Here is a 17,516-nt window from a genome sequence, read left to right as displayed (position 1 = left end):
AGTGATCTCCAGTTTGCCAGGGACAGTTCCCTTCAGCCATCAAATGCCTAGATAAACAGGAATGTTTTCAACTTCCTCCTGTAAGTCAATAGTGATGGAGACAGACACATCTCATTTGGGAGGGCATTCTACAAATGGGGAACCACTGCTGAAAAGGCCCTGTCATGGGTCAGTGCCAACCAGGCAGCCTCCAGGGGCAGCACCATAACAAGGCCTTGCCTGCCAATTGTAGGGTCTGAGGTGGTTGATACTAGGGAAGGGGCTCTTAGATACTTGGGACCCAAGCCATGTAGGGCTTTATATGTTAGTACTAACATCTTGAATTAGGCCCGGTAGCTCACTGGCAGCCAGTGTAGCACTTTCAGAACTGATGACACATGGTCCCATTGGACTACCCCACTTGACAGCCTAGCAGCCTTTCTGCAGTAAAGTCTCTGGACAATCTTCAAAGGCAGCCCCACATACAGCACATTACAGTAGTCCAAACGGGAAGTCATCAGAGCATGAACAACTTGAGGCCAGGCTATCTCAGTCCAGGACCAGCTGTAACTGGTGAATCAGCCTCAGCTAGGCAAAGGCACTATTAACCATAGAAGCTACTTGGGACTGTAGTGCCAAGTTGGAATCAAGGAGTACTCCCAGATGACCAACTTTCAGAGGAGTACAATCCCTCCCAGAACAGGTTGTACACCTAATTCTGGGACACAGGAACTGCCCACTCAAGGCACTTCTATCTTTTCAGGATTCAGCCTCAGTTTATTTGTTTGCATCCAGGCCATCCAGACACCTGTCCAATACAGCCTCTCCTGATCTGATGGAATGGAGAGAGAGAGTTGCATGTTATCAACATACTGATGGCACCGTGCTTCAAATCCCCGGATGACAGATCTCAGTGGTATCATACAGATGTTTATAAGCATAGGAGACAGAATGGAAATACAGTACCAACCTCCTTCAGTCACTCCAGAAGGACACCATAGTCAATGGTGTTAAAAGCCTTTGTGTTTATATCAAAGAGGAGCAGAATGTGTCCTTGAACTTGGATAATGTTTCCTGCTTGCCTGGATAGAGGATCAAGAAAGGGGTGTGGGAGTGTGGCCCCACCCACCACTGTCATGTGGCCCTCAGAAGCTTGCCCAGAAGGCAATGCAGCCCTTAGGCTGAAAAATATCCCCCATCCCTGACATAAGACCACCTCAGGGCCTCCTGCAGCTGTTATCTCCTTCTTCCCCGCACAACAGGGCCTTTCTTCCATCAAGGACCCTGTGGGAAGACTTCTCATTCCTTTTTAATATGTTAATATTATTTCTTGTGTTTTTTGAAAATGTAATTTACTGTTACTTGTAAGCCCCTTGGAAGGATTTGTATCCTGAAAGGTGGGATATAAGTAACTGTAACAAATATATAAATGAAGTCTTTTATATTTCAGCCCCATTAAATTATGTATGGAAATATTTGATTAGAAACTTTAAACATTTGAAAAAACAGATAAATACATATGTTTTGCTTCACTTGTGTGTCTCATTCTTCTTTATAATTAATAATGTGCTTGGAGATTCTAAATATACCACATACATTCCCACAATTGATAATTTCATGAATGGCTTCTCCTAATCTGGCCTTTAAAAGAACACCTTCTACAGTCCCTGCTTTTATGTACCAGGCACTTAAGTGTCGCTTAATTCTGTGTTTTATTTCTATTTTACTAATTTTTATGCAAACATGCATCAGTCAGTACACACTTGCTTGAAATGGTTTATTATGTAATTGATAATTGCATCATCACTTAATTCTCCAATTCTCCAATTTCTCCCCTCCTCTCCCATTTACTGTTGTCCTTGCAATTTCTCCCAGCTATTCCTAGTTCAAGACTTTAATCTTATTATAAGCCTCTTATCCTTGCCTTTCCCTCTCTTTTCTGATTGGCTCTTTTCATACTCTATAAAAACATATTTCTTTTGCGGCTGCCTGTCAGCATGTTGTCCTTCCTTGAATATTCAATTACCTTGTGTGCGACGTGAACAAAAACATCATATTCCACCACTGAGGAGAATCATTTTAATTTTAATAATCTGCGTAAAGACACATACACACTCATCAAATCACTCTTCACAAAATGTATCCTACAATGTATCAGTACAGTTATAGATGTTTAGATAGGTGTGTATATATGTAAAACCTCTGTTCTATTTAATTTAGAATCTGTCAGCTCGAGGATCATCATCACAGCTCCCCAAATCTTTTGATCCTGAACCAGAAGCTAAGTATGGCACCCTGGATGTGACTTTTGACTATGACTCGCAGGAACAGACGCTTCTGATAACAGTGACAGCTGTCACAGACATTCCAAATTATAATAGGACAAGTGGAAGTTTATGGCAAGTACACCTGGTTCTTCTTCCTATGAAGAAACAGAGAGCAAAAACCAGCATCCAGAGGGGTCCATGCCCTGTCTTCACTGAGACATTTAAATTCAGTCATATTGAGACTGAGATGATTGGGAATTATGCAGTACGCTTTAGACTGTACAGTATACGCCGTGTCAAAAGAGAGAGAATTTTGGGAGAAAAGATATTTTACTTAACCAAATTAAATCTTCAAGGGAAGATGTCCGTACCGGTGACATTGGAGCCAGCATATGCTATTTCCGTGAGTATCAAACAAGCAGAGTAAATGTGCATTAATGTAGAGGATTCTGTACCACTAGCAAATATACATGAAAGATCATTACAGCAAGGCAATGGTTTAGAAGACCCGTTCCATCCCTTAAATACACTCACATTTGCTTTCAAAACATATATATCTATTTTTACCTATGTTAGCTTCCATATCCTCTGAAACTTTGCTTTAAAATGTTCCATATTATATTCAAATGCTTTAGAACTTTCAGTATGAAGCAGCAGTATAAAATGATGTAAACCAGGGGTAGCTAACCTGTAACACTCCAGAGCTTCATGACCTCCAGCTCCCATCAGCTGCAGCCAGAATGTCCAATAATCAGGGATGATGAGAGTCCAGCAATATCTGGCCGTAGATTAGCCACCTTTTATATAAATGGATGGTGAACTAATGTATGTATAATTATCCCCCCTTTTCAGCTGTTATTTTTGGTAAGGTCCTCTATCTTCACTAGCACGTCTATGATTCTTCATGTTTTCTTTGCTTTATTCTGTTCTTAGTGGTTTAGCAATTTGCAGATACTTCCTGCTTTTGGGACTATAGGCTTTTCTTTGAGTTGCATAAGACGTACAGCTAGCATAGCTCTTCCTGGGTGTTCCTTGCCAAGAGAAAGGGCAGTGCAGTGCTATGACAACTGCATGTATTCTCTCTCTTGGCTGTAAAGGATCAGGAGAGGCAGCTCATACTGTCACAATGCTGCTGCAGTACTCTTTCTCACGACATGGAGAAAGGAGCTGGCAGGTAGATGGGTAGGGAGTGGCACCTTCAATCTGGTGGTTTTCTGATCTCCAAGGAACAATTGCTCCTTGCCCAAAGTAAGCAAGCAACGTACAAATTGCATCTCTGAGGGTTGGTTGTTGTTGTTTTTAAAGAAAAACAAGATCTAAATTTGTTTTTGTGTTTGGGAGTTTGTGATGTTCATGTATTAGTGTATATATGGTAAGTGCTGTTTGTATAGAAGATACATGGTAAGTGGAATGAAAGAGGAGGGGGAGTGAATGGGCAGTAGAATGCTGGATGATTGGCTGAGTGTTTAGAATGGCTGAGGGTATAAATGGAAGGATGACAGTTAAATCTGTGTGGACGGTGAACGTGAGTGGGTTGTTTTGGTGGGTTTTTGAGAGGAGATTGGGTGGAGAGTTGGTGGATGTGAGGAGAGTGTGGAGTTCGGATTAATACTAAGACCAGTACCTCAGGAATAGATGAAACCATATGCTTAAGTGCCTTTATAAAGTAATGTTATCTCTGTTATTTAATAAATATATTTGGTTTACCAAAGACCTGATCCTTGGCTGGGGTTCCACAGACCAGAAGGGAGGGTAAGGGTAACAAATGGTGGCAGCGGTGAAGAGAATAACACTACAAGTATTCAGAGCAAACCAGGATTATCTGCATTGATACAAAGGGATTGGGACAGCTTAAGCACGCAGTCACAGAGGTAACCTGATAGAGAGACTCAGGCAGAGTCTCTGGGAATACGGGTTATAGGACGTGACTGGTGGTGCTGCCTAGCAGGGGGATCTGGTGAGGTCTATGCTAGAGCGGGGAGAGAAACCATAAAAAAGGACAGTCCGGACTGGTGGAGTCCCTGGTGGTGCCTAGTGACAGGCAGTAACCACGAGCAGGTAGGAACCTGACAGGGAGAGCCAGGGAAGGGTGTCACATGTGGTGGCAGTAGCGGTGGGATACGAACAAAGGAGACTACGTCACAGGTGTTGGCTGTAGCGGTGGTACGAATACTAGAGAATCCCTAACAGTGGTGTGGAAAACAGAAATAACAAAACAAGATTACTTGTGAGAGTGACTGGCAAAGAGTGTGTGGCAAAGAGTGAGTGAACTCAAACACCATGGCTGAATATATAAAAATGAAAAGAGAGGAGCTGGTGGAGAAGTGCATAACATTCAATTTACCTCACGAGGTTAAAGGGGTAGATGAATTGAGGGTAGCACTTATAGGATTTGCAACTGCCCAGCAAAAACAACCTGTCAGGGAAGAGACCCCAGAAGGATACTTAAGCAATCCCGCTTATATAGAGTATTTGAGAGAGAAGTTAAGATGGGAGGCTGAGGAAAAAGACAAACAGCGAGAGTTAGAAACTGAGAAGTTGAGGATGGAAACTGAGAGATTGAGGATGGAAGCTGATGGGAAAGATAAACAGCGAGAGTTAGAAACTGAGAAGTTGAGGATGGAAACTGAGAGATTGAGGATGGAAACTGAGAGAATGAGAGTGGATGCTGAGATACAAGGGGAAAGATTAAAATTGGATAGAGAGAAATTTCACTCTGAGGAGACCAGGAAAGACAGAGATGGAGCAAAAATAAAAATTACTCCAAAGGACTTTGCTGTGTATGAGCCTGGTCAAGATCCTCAAATTTATCTCACAACCTTTGAAAGGGCAGCTCAGTTGTGGGGGCTACCTGAAGATAAATACATGCAGTATTTATCAAACCTGATCAAAGGCGAATTGGCAGAGGTATACCAATATTTCCCCTCAGACAGGCCCGTCACCTGTGCTGAGTTTAAAGAGGCAGTCTACAAAAGATTCAGACTGGGACCTGACTATTTTAGAAAGTTATTCCGAAACGGTCAGATCCAAGCAGGGAGGTCTTTTGTTGAACTGGGAGCAAAGCTGATGGATATATTTGGAAAGTGGATGAGTAGTGCCAAAGCTCAGTCAGTGGAAGAGGTGAAAAGCCTCATGATACTGGATCAATTATACCATCAGTTACCACCAGAAATAAGGCTCCTGGTCAAAGACAGTTCCCCTACATTGGTGCAGGAGGCTGCAGAGATGGCGGATCACTTTGCCTCCAATAGAACTGGCTGGGTGGGGAAAACATCAAGAGATTTTAAACCCAGACCATATAGTGGCGGCAGAAAGGATGTGGTACCACAGCGAGTGAGTCCTCCAGTAAAATCTGAAGGGCACAGGACACCCCAGAGTGGATCTGTGTACCCTAAAACAGAGGAGAAATTATGCTATAAATGTGGTAGACCGGGGCACCTACGTTTTCAATGTGAGGTTGCCAACCCCATTAGTAATCCTGCTCAGGCAAGGGCAGTAAAAATAGAACCAAAAGATCTAACCACGAAAAAGGTTCAGTTCTGCCAGATAAACTGGACAGAAGAAACAGACCTTGATTCAAGTCTGAGAGAGGAAGTGAGTGTACAAGGGGCAAATTATTGGGCATTGCTTGATACTGGTGCCGCTCAGACGTTACTGAGGCCAGATTTAATAAAATCTGAGGAAATATTACCTCAGGAAATGGTGACTATTCAAGGAGTGAGGGGTAGACCAGAAAGCTTGCCTATGGCCCTAGTGAAAATGGCGTGGAGAGGCCGAGACGGCAAATATAAAGTAGGTATTAATGCCCAACAACAAGAACCAGTGATACTGGGAAGAGACGTTATGGGGGCACAAGGGAAAATATATGTGGTGACCAGACAGCAACTTGGCAGAGAAACAGAAGCCATGTTAAAAGGGGCTGAAGGAAACAGGGTGGAATCTGTTTGCGAGCCTCAGGTCCCCATAGCAACCCTTGGCAGGCCTGCTGAAGGAGACAAACTGTATCAACTGGTCTCTGGGGAAGAGACAGAGCATTTCAGAGAAGAACTGGATAAGGATACCAGTTTGAAGCAAATAAAGGAGCAAGCCCTGACCCAACAGATTCCTTTCACTGACATACTGAGGAATCAAGTTGTGTGTGAGAATGGGATTTTATATAGACTGTGGATGCCTGCTGAGAGAAAGGATGAATGTGAACCAGTGAAGCAATTGATAGTACCTAGCAAATACAGAACCAGATTGCTAGAGGTAGCCCACGATGTCCCATGTGCAGGACATCTGGGAATAAAAAAGACCAAGAGGAGATTGGCTGCGCACTATTATTGGCCAAACATCTTCAAAGATGTAAAACAACATTGTCTATCTTGTGGTATATGCCAAAAGGTGGGAAAAAGTGGAGTAAAGACTAAGGCACCCTTAAAGCCCCTTCCTATAATTGGACAACCCTTTTATAGAGTGGGAATAGATTTGGTGGGCCCTTTTTCCAAACCCACAACGCATGGCAAGAAATATCTATTGGTGGTGGTGGATTTTGCCACCAGGTACCCAGACGCGGAAGCACTAAGATCTGTAGAAGCCCCTGTAGTGGCAGAGGCTTTATTAAAAAATTTTATGAGGCTGGGTTTCCCTCATGAAGTGCTGACGGATCAAGGCAGTGTATTCATGGGAGAAGTGATGCAATGTATGTGGAAATGTTGTGGTCTAAAACATCTAAAGACCACTACTTACCATCCCGCCACTAATGGGCTAACAGAGAGATTCAATGGGGTTTTGAAGGGCATGATAAGAAGCTATGTTCAAGATAGTTGTTTGGTTTTTGTTCTTTGTTTGTTTTGCTTTTTGATTTTCTTATATTTGTTCTATTCATATATTTTTCTTGTTTTATCCTCTATGTACACCGCCCAGAGAGCCTTTTTGGCTTAGGGCGGTATATAAATTAAATTAAATAAATAAATAAATAAAAATCACCCACAAGACTGGGATGAACGTTTGGGATGCTTCTTATTTGCATACAGAGAAGTCCCTCAAGAGTCAACAGGCTTCTCACCCTTTGAACTGATGTTCACTAGAAAAGTGAGGGGACCTTTGGAACTGTTAAAAAATTCATGGGAAGGAACCCTGGGAGAGTACAAAACATCTGTAGTAGATTTTGTATTGGAATTCCGCAATAAATTAACATCAATGATGGAAGTAGTGAAAGAGAATTTGAGTCAAGCACAGGAGAAGCAAAGTTACTGGTATGACAGAACAGCCAGGGAACGTGTGTATGATGTGGGAGATATGGTTATGGCGTTCATACCCAGGAAACATGACAAATTACAGGCTAACTGGGAAGGACCATATACCATAAGAGAAAGGCTTGACACAGTGACATATGTAATCACCACAGACCAATTAAACAAAAGCAAAGTGGTTCATGTAAATATGTTAAAGCCTTACCATACCAGGGATGCAAAGGTGTTGCAAGTTACCTTATTCCCTGAGGGAAGTGGGCCTGAACTTCCAGATTTGGTACAGGAAAGCAAAGACAAAGGAGGGGTAGATCAATTGGAATGGTCAGAGGAGGTGCAGGAGGAAGTAAGAGAAGAGATTCTGAGAGTTTTGAAAAACTATGGGGATCTCGTTAGCAATAAACCTGGCCGAACCAGTATAGCCAAACATTCCATTGATACTGGAGATCATGCCCCAATCAGATCTATGCCGTACCGTGTGAATGGGAAAGTTTTGAGTGAGATCAAAAAGGAGGTCGAAGATATGCTGGAACTCAGAGTGATCAGGGAATCTATCAGTCCCTGGGCCTCAAGGATTGTCCTGGTTCCGAAAAAAGATGGAACGACAAGATTTTGCATTGATTATCGGCTAATCAATAAAATTACGGTCCCAGATGCATATCCTATGCCCAGGGTAGACGCAATGTTAGAGTTATTGGGGGCAGCAACCATTATCTCTATGTTAGACCTCTGTAAAGGATTTTGGCAAATGGAACTAGACGAGCAATCCAGAGCCAAAACTGCCTTCAGTACACCAGATGGGTTATATGAGTTTGTGACCTTACCCATGGGACTAAGGAACTCACCAAGTTCATTTCAGAGGCTAATCAATACTGTGTTGCGAGGCATGGCAGATTTTGCAGTGGCCTATATCGATGATGTGGCCATTTTTAGCAAGTCGGTGCCTGAGCATGTCCAACACCTGACAACAGTATTAGAGGCATTAAGAAAGGCAGGCCTCACAATAAAAGCGAAGAAATGCCAGTTTGGGTTGAAGGAGGTGGTCTATTTAGGACATAAGGTGGGGAGTGGGAAAATCACCCCCTTATGGAGCAAGGTGGAGGCAATACAAGCATGGCCTATCCCCTTAACCAAAAAGCAAGTTAGGGCATTTCTAGGTGTGGCTGGTTTTTATAGGAAGTTTGTGAACAATTTTGGGGAAATCGCAACCCCCTTGCATGAATTGACAAAGAAAAAGTGTTCTGAGCGTGTGGTATGGACGGATGAATGTCAGAAGGCTTTTGATCTGCTGAAGCAAGCCTTGTGCCAAGGACCCATATTAATAGCACCAGACTATGAGCAACCATTCATCGTGGCTACAGATGCGTCAGACCTCGCGCTGGGAGTCGTCTTGCTGCAGGAGAGAGAAAGCACCAGACATCCAGTGGCGTATCTGAGTCGCAAGCTGACGCCGAGGGAGAAAAACTATTCATCGGTCCAAAAGGAGTGCCTAGCGGTCGTGTGGGGACTGAATAAGTTGCGCCCATACGTGTGGGGACGAAGATTCACGGTAACAACGGAACATCGGGCCTTGTTATGGTTACAGACTATGAAAAACCATAATACTATGCTGCAGAGGTGGTCCTGGGCCCTACAAGACTATCAAGTGGACTTCCAGTTCATCAAAGGCAAGGACAATGTATTGGCCGATGGACTGTCAAGGCAGGTGGCTGGGACTGCAGTGACATGACCAGACGGAGGAACAAAGAAAGACATTTTCCCCAGAGAGACTTGTTTTATTTGTTAACGCGGCGTATGAATCCTGGAACAGGAATAATACTCTGCCGTTATTTTAAGGGGGGGGGGGAAATGTGATGTTCATGTATTAGTGTATATATGGTAAGTGCTGTTTGTATAGGAGATACATGGTAAGTGGAATGAAAGAGGAGGGGGGAGTGAATGGGCAGTAGAATGCTGGATGATTGGCTGAGTGTTTAGAATGGCTGAGGGTATAAATGGAAGGATGACAGTTAAATCTGTGTGGATGGTGAACGTGAGTGGGTTGTTTTGGTGGGTTTTTGAGAGGAGATTGGGTGGAGAGTTGGTGGATGTGAGGAGAGTGTGGAGTTCGGATTAATACTAAGACCAGTACCTCAGGAATAGATGAAACCATATGCTTAAGTGCCTTTATAAAGTAATCTTGTTATCTCTGTTATTTAATAAATATATTTGGTTTACCAAAGGCCTGATCCTTGGCTGGGGTTCCACAGACCAGAAGGGAGGGTAAGGTAAATACCAAGGCTGAAGGGTAACAAATGGTGGCAGCGGTGAAGAGAATAACACCACAAGTATTCAGAGCAAACCAGGATTATCTGCATTGATACAAAGGGATTGGGACAGTTTAAGCACGCAGTCACAGAGGTAACCTGATAGAGAGACTCAAGCAGAGTCTCTGGGAATACGGGTTATAGGACGTGACTGGTGGTGCTGCCTAGCAGGGGGATCTGGTGAGGTCTATGCTAGAGCGGGGAGAGAAACCATAAAAAAGGACAGTCCGGACTGGTGGAGTCCCTGGTGGTGCCTAGTGACAGGCAGTAACCACGAGCAGGTAGGAACCTGACAGGGAGAGCCAGGGAAGGGCGTCACAGAGTTCTCCTTTGATGTTTTACACCATGATACAAAATATTTAGGTTGGTATTTATCTGCCTGCAGTGTTGGAATAATGTCACTGTTAGTTCTGATTTACAGTGTTTTGCTAGTGCAACAGTTTCATGCTCCTTCCTAACACACACAAGTTGTTGATTTTAGAATTAGGCTGCTGCTTTATTTTTTGAACTGGATTTGCTGGATTTCTTTGTGATTTCTGTGCAGTCTCACAGTTGGGTTCTGCACTTGTACAGATCATCTCTGGAACCTTCTAGAGGTGTAGTGATGGAGTTGGCACTACTGCCTTTTAACCTTGGGTATATAGCTGAGCCTCTTTTGGCATAACCCAAGAGGTAAGGTTAGCATGTATTCAGTGGGCTTTCTTCTGACTGCTCTGCAAGAAGCTTCCCTGAGAACTTTCTCTGATCTAAGAGTGCCAGTCAGACCATGTGCCTATTGTGCACTATACTACTTTCCAGATGTGCCATTACTGTGCTGCTAAGGTCAGATGGCAATGACTCACTTGATCTGCTTGGTAAGAAACACAACATGGAGTATTGCATTAACCACCAAAAGTTTACAATTCTTCCTCAAGGCTTCGTATTTCCCTTTGAAAATAAGCTCTGGCAGTCCCTTCAAATATAATTCAGTCGTAGATGAGCACATTATGCCTCTCTTGAGAATTTCAATTCCATTTTTGCTCCCTTACCCTCACCTCTAACCACTGTCAAACACACTTGCCAAAGGGTTTATAGACTTTATTCCACCATCATAACATATTTTTACCAGAATTTCATAGACTTGGAAGGATGGTGGCCTTGAAACTTAGGATGCTTGAGGAAATCAATTCAGATGCAAACTGACCTGTTTGCAATATAGTTCTCCTCTCAAAAAAGTTCCAAAATGTGTTTAAAATGCATATTTTAGGATGCTTAGAAATGCATACATTCAAGATAAAACCACAGTTAAATATTTTGTGCTAAAATATGTACTTAAATATGCAGATTTTTAAAAAATGGAATGGAACAGATTATGAATGAAACGTTAAACTGACACAGGCCAGAAAGAAATCGATCCATCCAGCGTACAGATTGACACCCATACTCAATCTAAGGGATATCAGTGTTTTCATACATTCAAGGAACGTCCAAAATGTTTCTCTCTCCATCATGTTTCCCATTCTCTCTATGCACTGAAAGGTGTATCTCTTTATCTGAGTGAAAAAGCAGCTCCTTCAAGAGCTCTAGGAGTATCCAGAGATGGTCTTTGGAAGGATCTAAAGAGGCACAGAACCCAATTATCTGCTATAGATAAGAGGAACTGGTTCTACCCAGTGGACCAGTTCCAGATCTGGTCCACCATCTGCGGTCCGCTTTTGACACATAGACGGCTCACCCACCTGTCAGTCACCCGACAATGGGGGTCAAACTTCAAAGGAAGAATCGGGAATGCATTCTAAGTATGCTGCCAATTCTTCCTTTGCAGCCCTGGCTTCAATTAAATGCTATTGGAGGTCACTGATTCATAGAGTCGCCATAAGTCATGATCGACATGAAGGCACATAACAGCAACAACATAAAGGAAGAATCTTTGCAGCAGCACCTTGAATTCATGTAAGAGCTGTAAAGATTTCTGCTTCAAGCTGGGTTTGCAAGCCCCACTTTTGGCAGGGATTTATTCCACTTGGGAGCTGTGATCAGGAGCTCCTGACTGGATCTAATCTCAATGGACCTTACATGTGGCACCAAATTTAAAAGGTGCCAAATGCACGTCCTATTTGCCAAGGAGCAATCAAGACCACTCCCAATTGTTCCTTTGTAGCTGTGGCTTTATCTGCCCCACCTAATGGCATGTGACATCAGGTGTGGGGCAGGTGGGCATGGCTTGGAGAAAGCACCCTCATGGGCCAAGCTAGGGCCCCTGGCAGGCCTAATTTGGCCCATGGGCTGGAGGTTCTCCATGTCCGTACTAGGTGAACACCAATAAGCAACCTGGCTTTAATATGCACTTTTCCTGATAGTACAGTGATGCAGTCTTCTGTCTTGACTGTTGATTTACTGGGAATTATATCTATTTTTAAATTTTATTTTTATGATATTAACAAATGATGACAGTGGACTTTAAAAACAATCCAAATTCTAAAATTATATGTCGATATTGAAGACCATAGCAGGTTCATGGTGCATTAAAGCACTAGAATCCACATCCTTTCCCCCTTCCAAATAGCACACTAAAAGGAAGCAAGGCAGATATTTCTGCTTTAGTTCATAATTATACAGAAACTTACAAACCTAAAATATCCCTGGAAGATGCTCTTTGAAAGACTCTGGTGCTGTGGACAAAAGGAAACTAGATAGGTGTCCTTATGCTACAGAGCTCCATGCAGTTTGTAAAAACATGATTTTCTTCTCACCAACCCAGAAACTTCCCTAGTTAAATCTGAGGATCTGCATTTCACAGATTTGGAGGGAAGCAAATCTGCTGCTTTGTCCGTGCCCATTCTCTATATGAATACCAGACTTGGATTTTTATCAATAAACTTGTACAGCAAATACGAATATGCGAAGCCCCAAATATCTGAAAGACCACTTACTTCCCTCCCTCTTAGGAGTTCCACCACCTTGGGAGGTGTGACGAGTGGTGGCATGGGAGAGGGCTTTTGTGGTTGCCCCAAAACAGTGGAATTCCCTCCCAATAGAGTTGCATTTAGCATTAGCATTATTCAGATTTTGTCATATGCCAAAGATACACCTCTTTACCCTGGTTTGACAGCTGAATAGTATTTCTCCAGTGGGTGCTTGGACAACCCAAGCAGGTATTGTCTTTCTCTCCTGTTGCTTGAGGCAGGAAATAGTTAACATTCCAATTACCAGAAAATTGTGAATTAATGAGATGATTTTTAAAAATTGATGACTTTATTTTGTTTTAAACTGTTTTGCTTTTGCTGTTGGAACCCACCCTAGGACCTTATGATGAAGGATGGGTAAGAAATCTACTAAATAATAATTTGTGCTTTTAGAGGGAAAAATCTGTGAATTACTGTTGAATGGAGTAGGTTGTGGTTCTGTGGGAGTCGGATCCCCCATAATGAGGCAGACACAATTTCTATGAGTGGCAGTTCTACTTGTGGAAGGTGCTTCTGCCCAGTTTCTGAGGATCTCTCTCCTATGTCCTATACAACACAGCCCACCCATTCAACAGAGTCCCCCCAACCCTCGTGAGAGGCTTTTTAGAGTTTTCCAAGGTGACAGAGAATGGGAAACTCCACTTCCCCCAGATCCTTATCCCTGGATCCAACATATTAAATTCCACATATTTTCTATAAAGTTTGTTGTTGTTGTTGTTGTTATGTACCTTCAAGTCAATTACAATTTCTGGCGACCCTATGAATAGGGTTTTCATGGTAAGCGGTATTCAGAAGTGGTTTACCATTGCCTTCCTCTGAAGTTGAGAGGCAGTGACTGGCCCAAGGTCACCCAGTGAGCTTCATGGCTGTGTGGGGATTCGAACCCTGGTCTCCTAGGTTGTAGGCCAACACTCTAACCACTACGCCACACTGGCTGTCTTAGGCAGCTTACAAACTACAGTAACAATGGTTTTATTGAATAGTGTTGAATGAACATTAAAATAGGTAAAGACATGTTTTCTGTTACAGTAAAAAAGTATTCAAGCTGCACAAAATTCTGTCCAAACTCAATAAGTGATGTGATTCAGCTTGTGTTCACGGACTGCATTAATGTAATAATGCATAAATGTAATAATGCATAAAATGTGTCATTTTTGTGCCATGTTTGTTTTCTTGCCTGAGAACAACATGCCACACACGTGCAACAAGTGCAAGCTCATGGCACTGGAGGTGAAACAGCAACAGCATGTGGTAGCAGAAGAGGAGGCTGCTTTGGAGAGGGAGAATGAAGTGGAGGAAACTCCATGGGAAAGGGTGACAGGAGCAGAAGAGCTAGAAGACACCCTTCAGTGGAACTATGGAACTCCTTTCAACCACTCGAGGATGAGACTGGAGGACAGCCTGTGGTGGAAGAATTACAGGGGACCCCGTGCGACAACGAGCAAAAGGCTGAAGCTCAATCAAGCAGGGCCAATGAAACCTCGCCCCACAGCAAGAAGAAGAGAAGAGTACCAGTAGTGGGAGACTTCCTACTGTATGGGATTGAAACCCAAGTATGCAGAGAAGATCCATGGATTCGCCAGGTATGCTGTCTACCAGGAGGATGGATTAGAGATGTGACAGAAGGGTTGCCATCACTCATCAAGCCCACCAACAGGTATCCCTTTCTCTTCATCCATGTAGGAACAAATGATACTGCCAAACGGAGCTATGAAGAAATCACATCAGACTTTGAAGCTCTGGGAAGGAAACTCAAGGACTTTCATCCATCATTCTAGTACTTAGAAGAGGAGTAGAAAGGGAAAGAAAAATACTCAGTGTGAATGAATGGCTACAAAGGTGGTGCTGACATGAGAGATTTGGATTCTGGGACCACAGGCTATACTTCCTGGAAGATGGATTGCTGGCAAGTGATGGGTTGCATCTCACAAGGACTGGGAAGAATGTGTTTGGCCACAGCATGGAGAAGTTCATCAGGAGGGCTTTAAACTGAATCCTAAGGGGGAGGGAGACGTAAACTTGGTGGTAACGACTGATGAAGGCTAGTGCACAGTAACGGGAGCAGAGATCGGCTGTAATACGGACCAGTGACAGTCCTCAGAAAAATGTAGTAAGGAAGCCAAGCCATAAATCACATGGTCTTCAATGCCTGTATACTAATGCGCAGAGCATGGGAAACAAGCATGACGGATTTGAACTCTTAAAACAGGAGGGCAAATACGACTTGATAGGTATAACTGAAACTTGGTGGGATGACTCCCATGACTGGAATACAGCAACTGAAGGATACAACTTGTTGAAAAAGAACAGAAGGAATAAAAAGGGAGGTGGAGTCGTGCTATATGTTAAAAATATATATCCCTGCACAGAAATTCAGGAAGATGAGCTTGGTAGTTCCACCCAGAGTATCTGGATTAAAATTAATGGGGCAAGTAATAAAAGGAATGTGGTGCTTGGAGTCTATTACTGACCACCCAATCAAGGAGAAGACGAGAATGTAACTTTTGAAAAGCAAATTGCCAGTGTTTCGAGGAGGCATGATGTAGTAGTAATGGGGGATTTCAATTATCCCGATATCTGTTGGGAGACAAATTCTGCCAAACATGGCCTCTCCAAGAAAGCTGATTTTAATAAACTCAGAAAAATTGTAAGTACGGTTCCATGGCAAGCCACCCTAATGAGAAAAGGAGTCCAAGATGGGTGGGAGTTTCTAAAAAAGGAAATTATAAAAGCGCAATGGCAAGCAATTCCAACAAGGAAAAAAGGGGAGAAACAACAGAAGAAGCCAATGTGGCTTCACAAAAAGCTTAGAGATGACCTGAAAACAAAAAAGGACACATACAGGAAGTGGAAAGGAGGCCAGGCTACAAAGGAAGAGTACAGGCAGGTATCACGGAATTGCAGGGATGGTGTCAGGAAGGCTAAAGCTGAGAATGAGCTGAGGTTAGCGAGGGATGCTAAAAGCAACAAAAAAGCTTTCTTCAGGTACGTCCATAGTAAAAGACAGAGAAAAGAAATGGTGGCACAGCTACTCAATGAGGATGGCAAAATGATAACAGATGACAAAGAAAAGGCAGAAGTCCACAATTCCTACTTTGGCTCAGTCTTGTCCCAAAAAAGGGTCTGTGACCCTCCCGGGAAACATGAAGTAGAAGGGGCAGGATTGGAGCTTGAGATTGATAGACAAATGGTCAAGGAATACCTAATCACTTTGAACAAGTTCAAATCGGCAGGGCCCAATAAACTGCATCCTAGAGTATTGAAGGAACTGGCTGAAGAACTCTCAGTACCAATGTCTATTATCTTTGCGAAATCATGGAGGACTGGTGAAGTGCCAGATGACTGGAGGAGAGCTAATGTCCCTATCTTCAAAAAAAGGAAAAAGGAGGAAATGGGGAACTACAGACCAGTCAGCCTAACATCAATCCCTTGAAAAACTCTGGAGCAGATTATAAAGCAGTCAATCTGTAAGCACCTTGAAAAAAATGCAGTGATTACTAGGAGCCAACATGGATTTATGAAGAACAAATCCTGCCAAACTAATCTTATCTCATTTTTTGACTGGGTAACCTCCCTTGTAGACCGTGGGAATGCTGTGGACATAATAGACCTCGACTTCAGCCAAGCTTTTGACAAAGTGCCCCACGATATTCTGATTAGCAAGCTAGCTAAATGTGGGCTGGATGGTACAACTATCAGGTGGATCCACAGTTGGCTCCAGAATCGTACTCAAAGAGTGCTTATCAATGGTTCCTTCTCAAACTGGGCAGAAGTAACGAGTGGGGTACCACAGGGCTCGGACCTGGGCCCCGTGCTCTTCAACATTTTTATTAACGACTTGGATGAGGAGGTACAGAGCATGCTACAAAATTGGGGGGCATAGCTTATACCGTGGAAGACAGAAACAAAATTCAAAGGGGCCTTGATAGGCTGGAGCATTGGGCTGAAAACAAAAGAATGAAATTCAACAGGGATAAATGCAAAGTTCTACACTTAGGAAAAAGAAACCAAATGTACAGTTATAAAATGGGGGATTTTTGGCTCAGTCATACGACATGTGAGAAGGATCTTGGAATTGTTGTTGATCACAAGCTGAATATGAGCCAACAGTGCGATGTGGCTGCAAAAAAGGCAAATGCTATATTAGGCTGCATTAACAGAAGTATAGTTTCCAAATCACGTGAAGTATTAGTTCCCCTCTATTCAGCACTGGTTAGGCCTCATCTTGAATACTGCATCCAGTTCTGGTCTCGCACTTCAAGAAGGATGCAGACAAACTGGAACAGGTTCAGAGGAGGGCAACAAGGATGATCAGGGGACTGGAAACAAATTCCTATGAGGAGAGACTGAAAGAACTGGGCATGTTTAGCCTGGAGAAGAGAAGACTGAGGGGAGATATGATAGCACTCTTCAAGTACATGAAAGGTTGTCACATAGAGGAGGGCTGGGATCTCTTCTCGGTCGTTCCAGAGTGCAGGATATGGAATAATGGGCTCAAGTTGCAGGAAGCCAGATTTCAACTGGACATCAGGAAAAACTTCCTAACTGTTAGAGCCATATGACAATGGAATCAATTACCTAGAGAGGTAGTGGGCTCTCCGACACTGGAGGCATTCAAGAGGCAGCTGGAGAACCATCTGTCGGGAATGTTTTGATTTCGATTCCTGCATTGCACAGGGGGTTGGACTTGATGGTCTTATAGGTCCCTTCCAACTCTACTATTCTATGAGTCTATGAGTCTATGATTTCTCATGAAAATATTCACCAAACCATTTAAATCTCATGACT

The 17,516-nt window shown here is 43.1% G+C and overlaps 1 protein-coding gene across 11 annotated transcripts in view; it reads left to right on the top strand.

Annotated features, from left to right (window-relative positions):
• SYT14 (synaptotagmin 14) overlaps positions 1 to 17,516 on the top strand; it is a 120,176-nt gene that overhangs the window by 76,800 nt on the left and 25,860 nt on the right. For all 11 annotated transcript variants that reach the window (XM_061625307.1, XM_061625306.1, XM_061625315.1 and 8 more), the window contains one exon: positions 2,200 to 2,649. In XM_061625307.1, coding sequence (XP_061481291.1) covers positions 2,200 to 2,649 — 450 coding nt within the window. The remainder of the gene's footprint in view (positions 1 to 2,199; positions 2,650 to 17,516) is intronic.

This window comes from Rhineura floridana, chromosome 4, assembly GCF_030035675.1.
Source record: "Rhineura floridana isolate rRhiFlo1 chromosome 4, rRhiFlo1.hap2, whole genome shotgun sequence".
Lineage (NCBI taxonomy): Eukaryota > Metazoa > Chordata > Lepidosauria > Squamata > Rhineuridae > Rhineura > Rhineura floridana.
The sequence above is the reverse complement of the archived record's forward strand: the minus strand, read 5'-3'. Positions and strand labels throughout refer to the sequence as shown.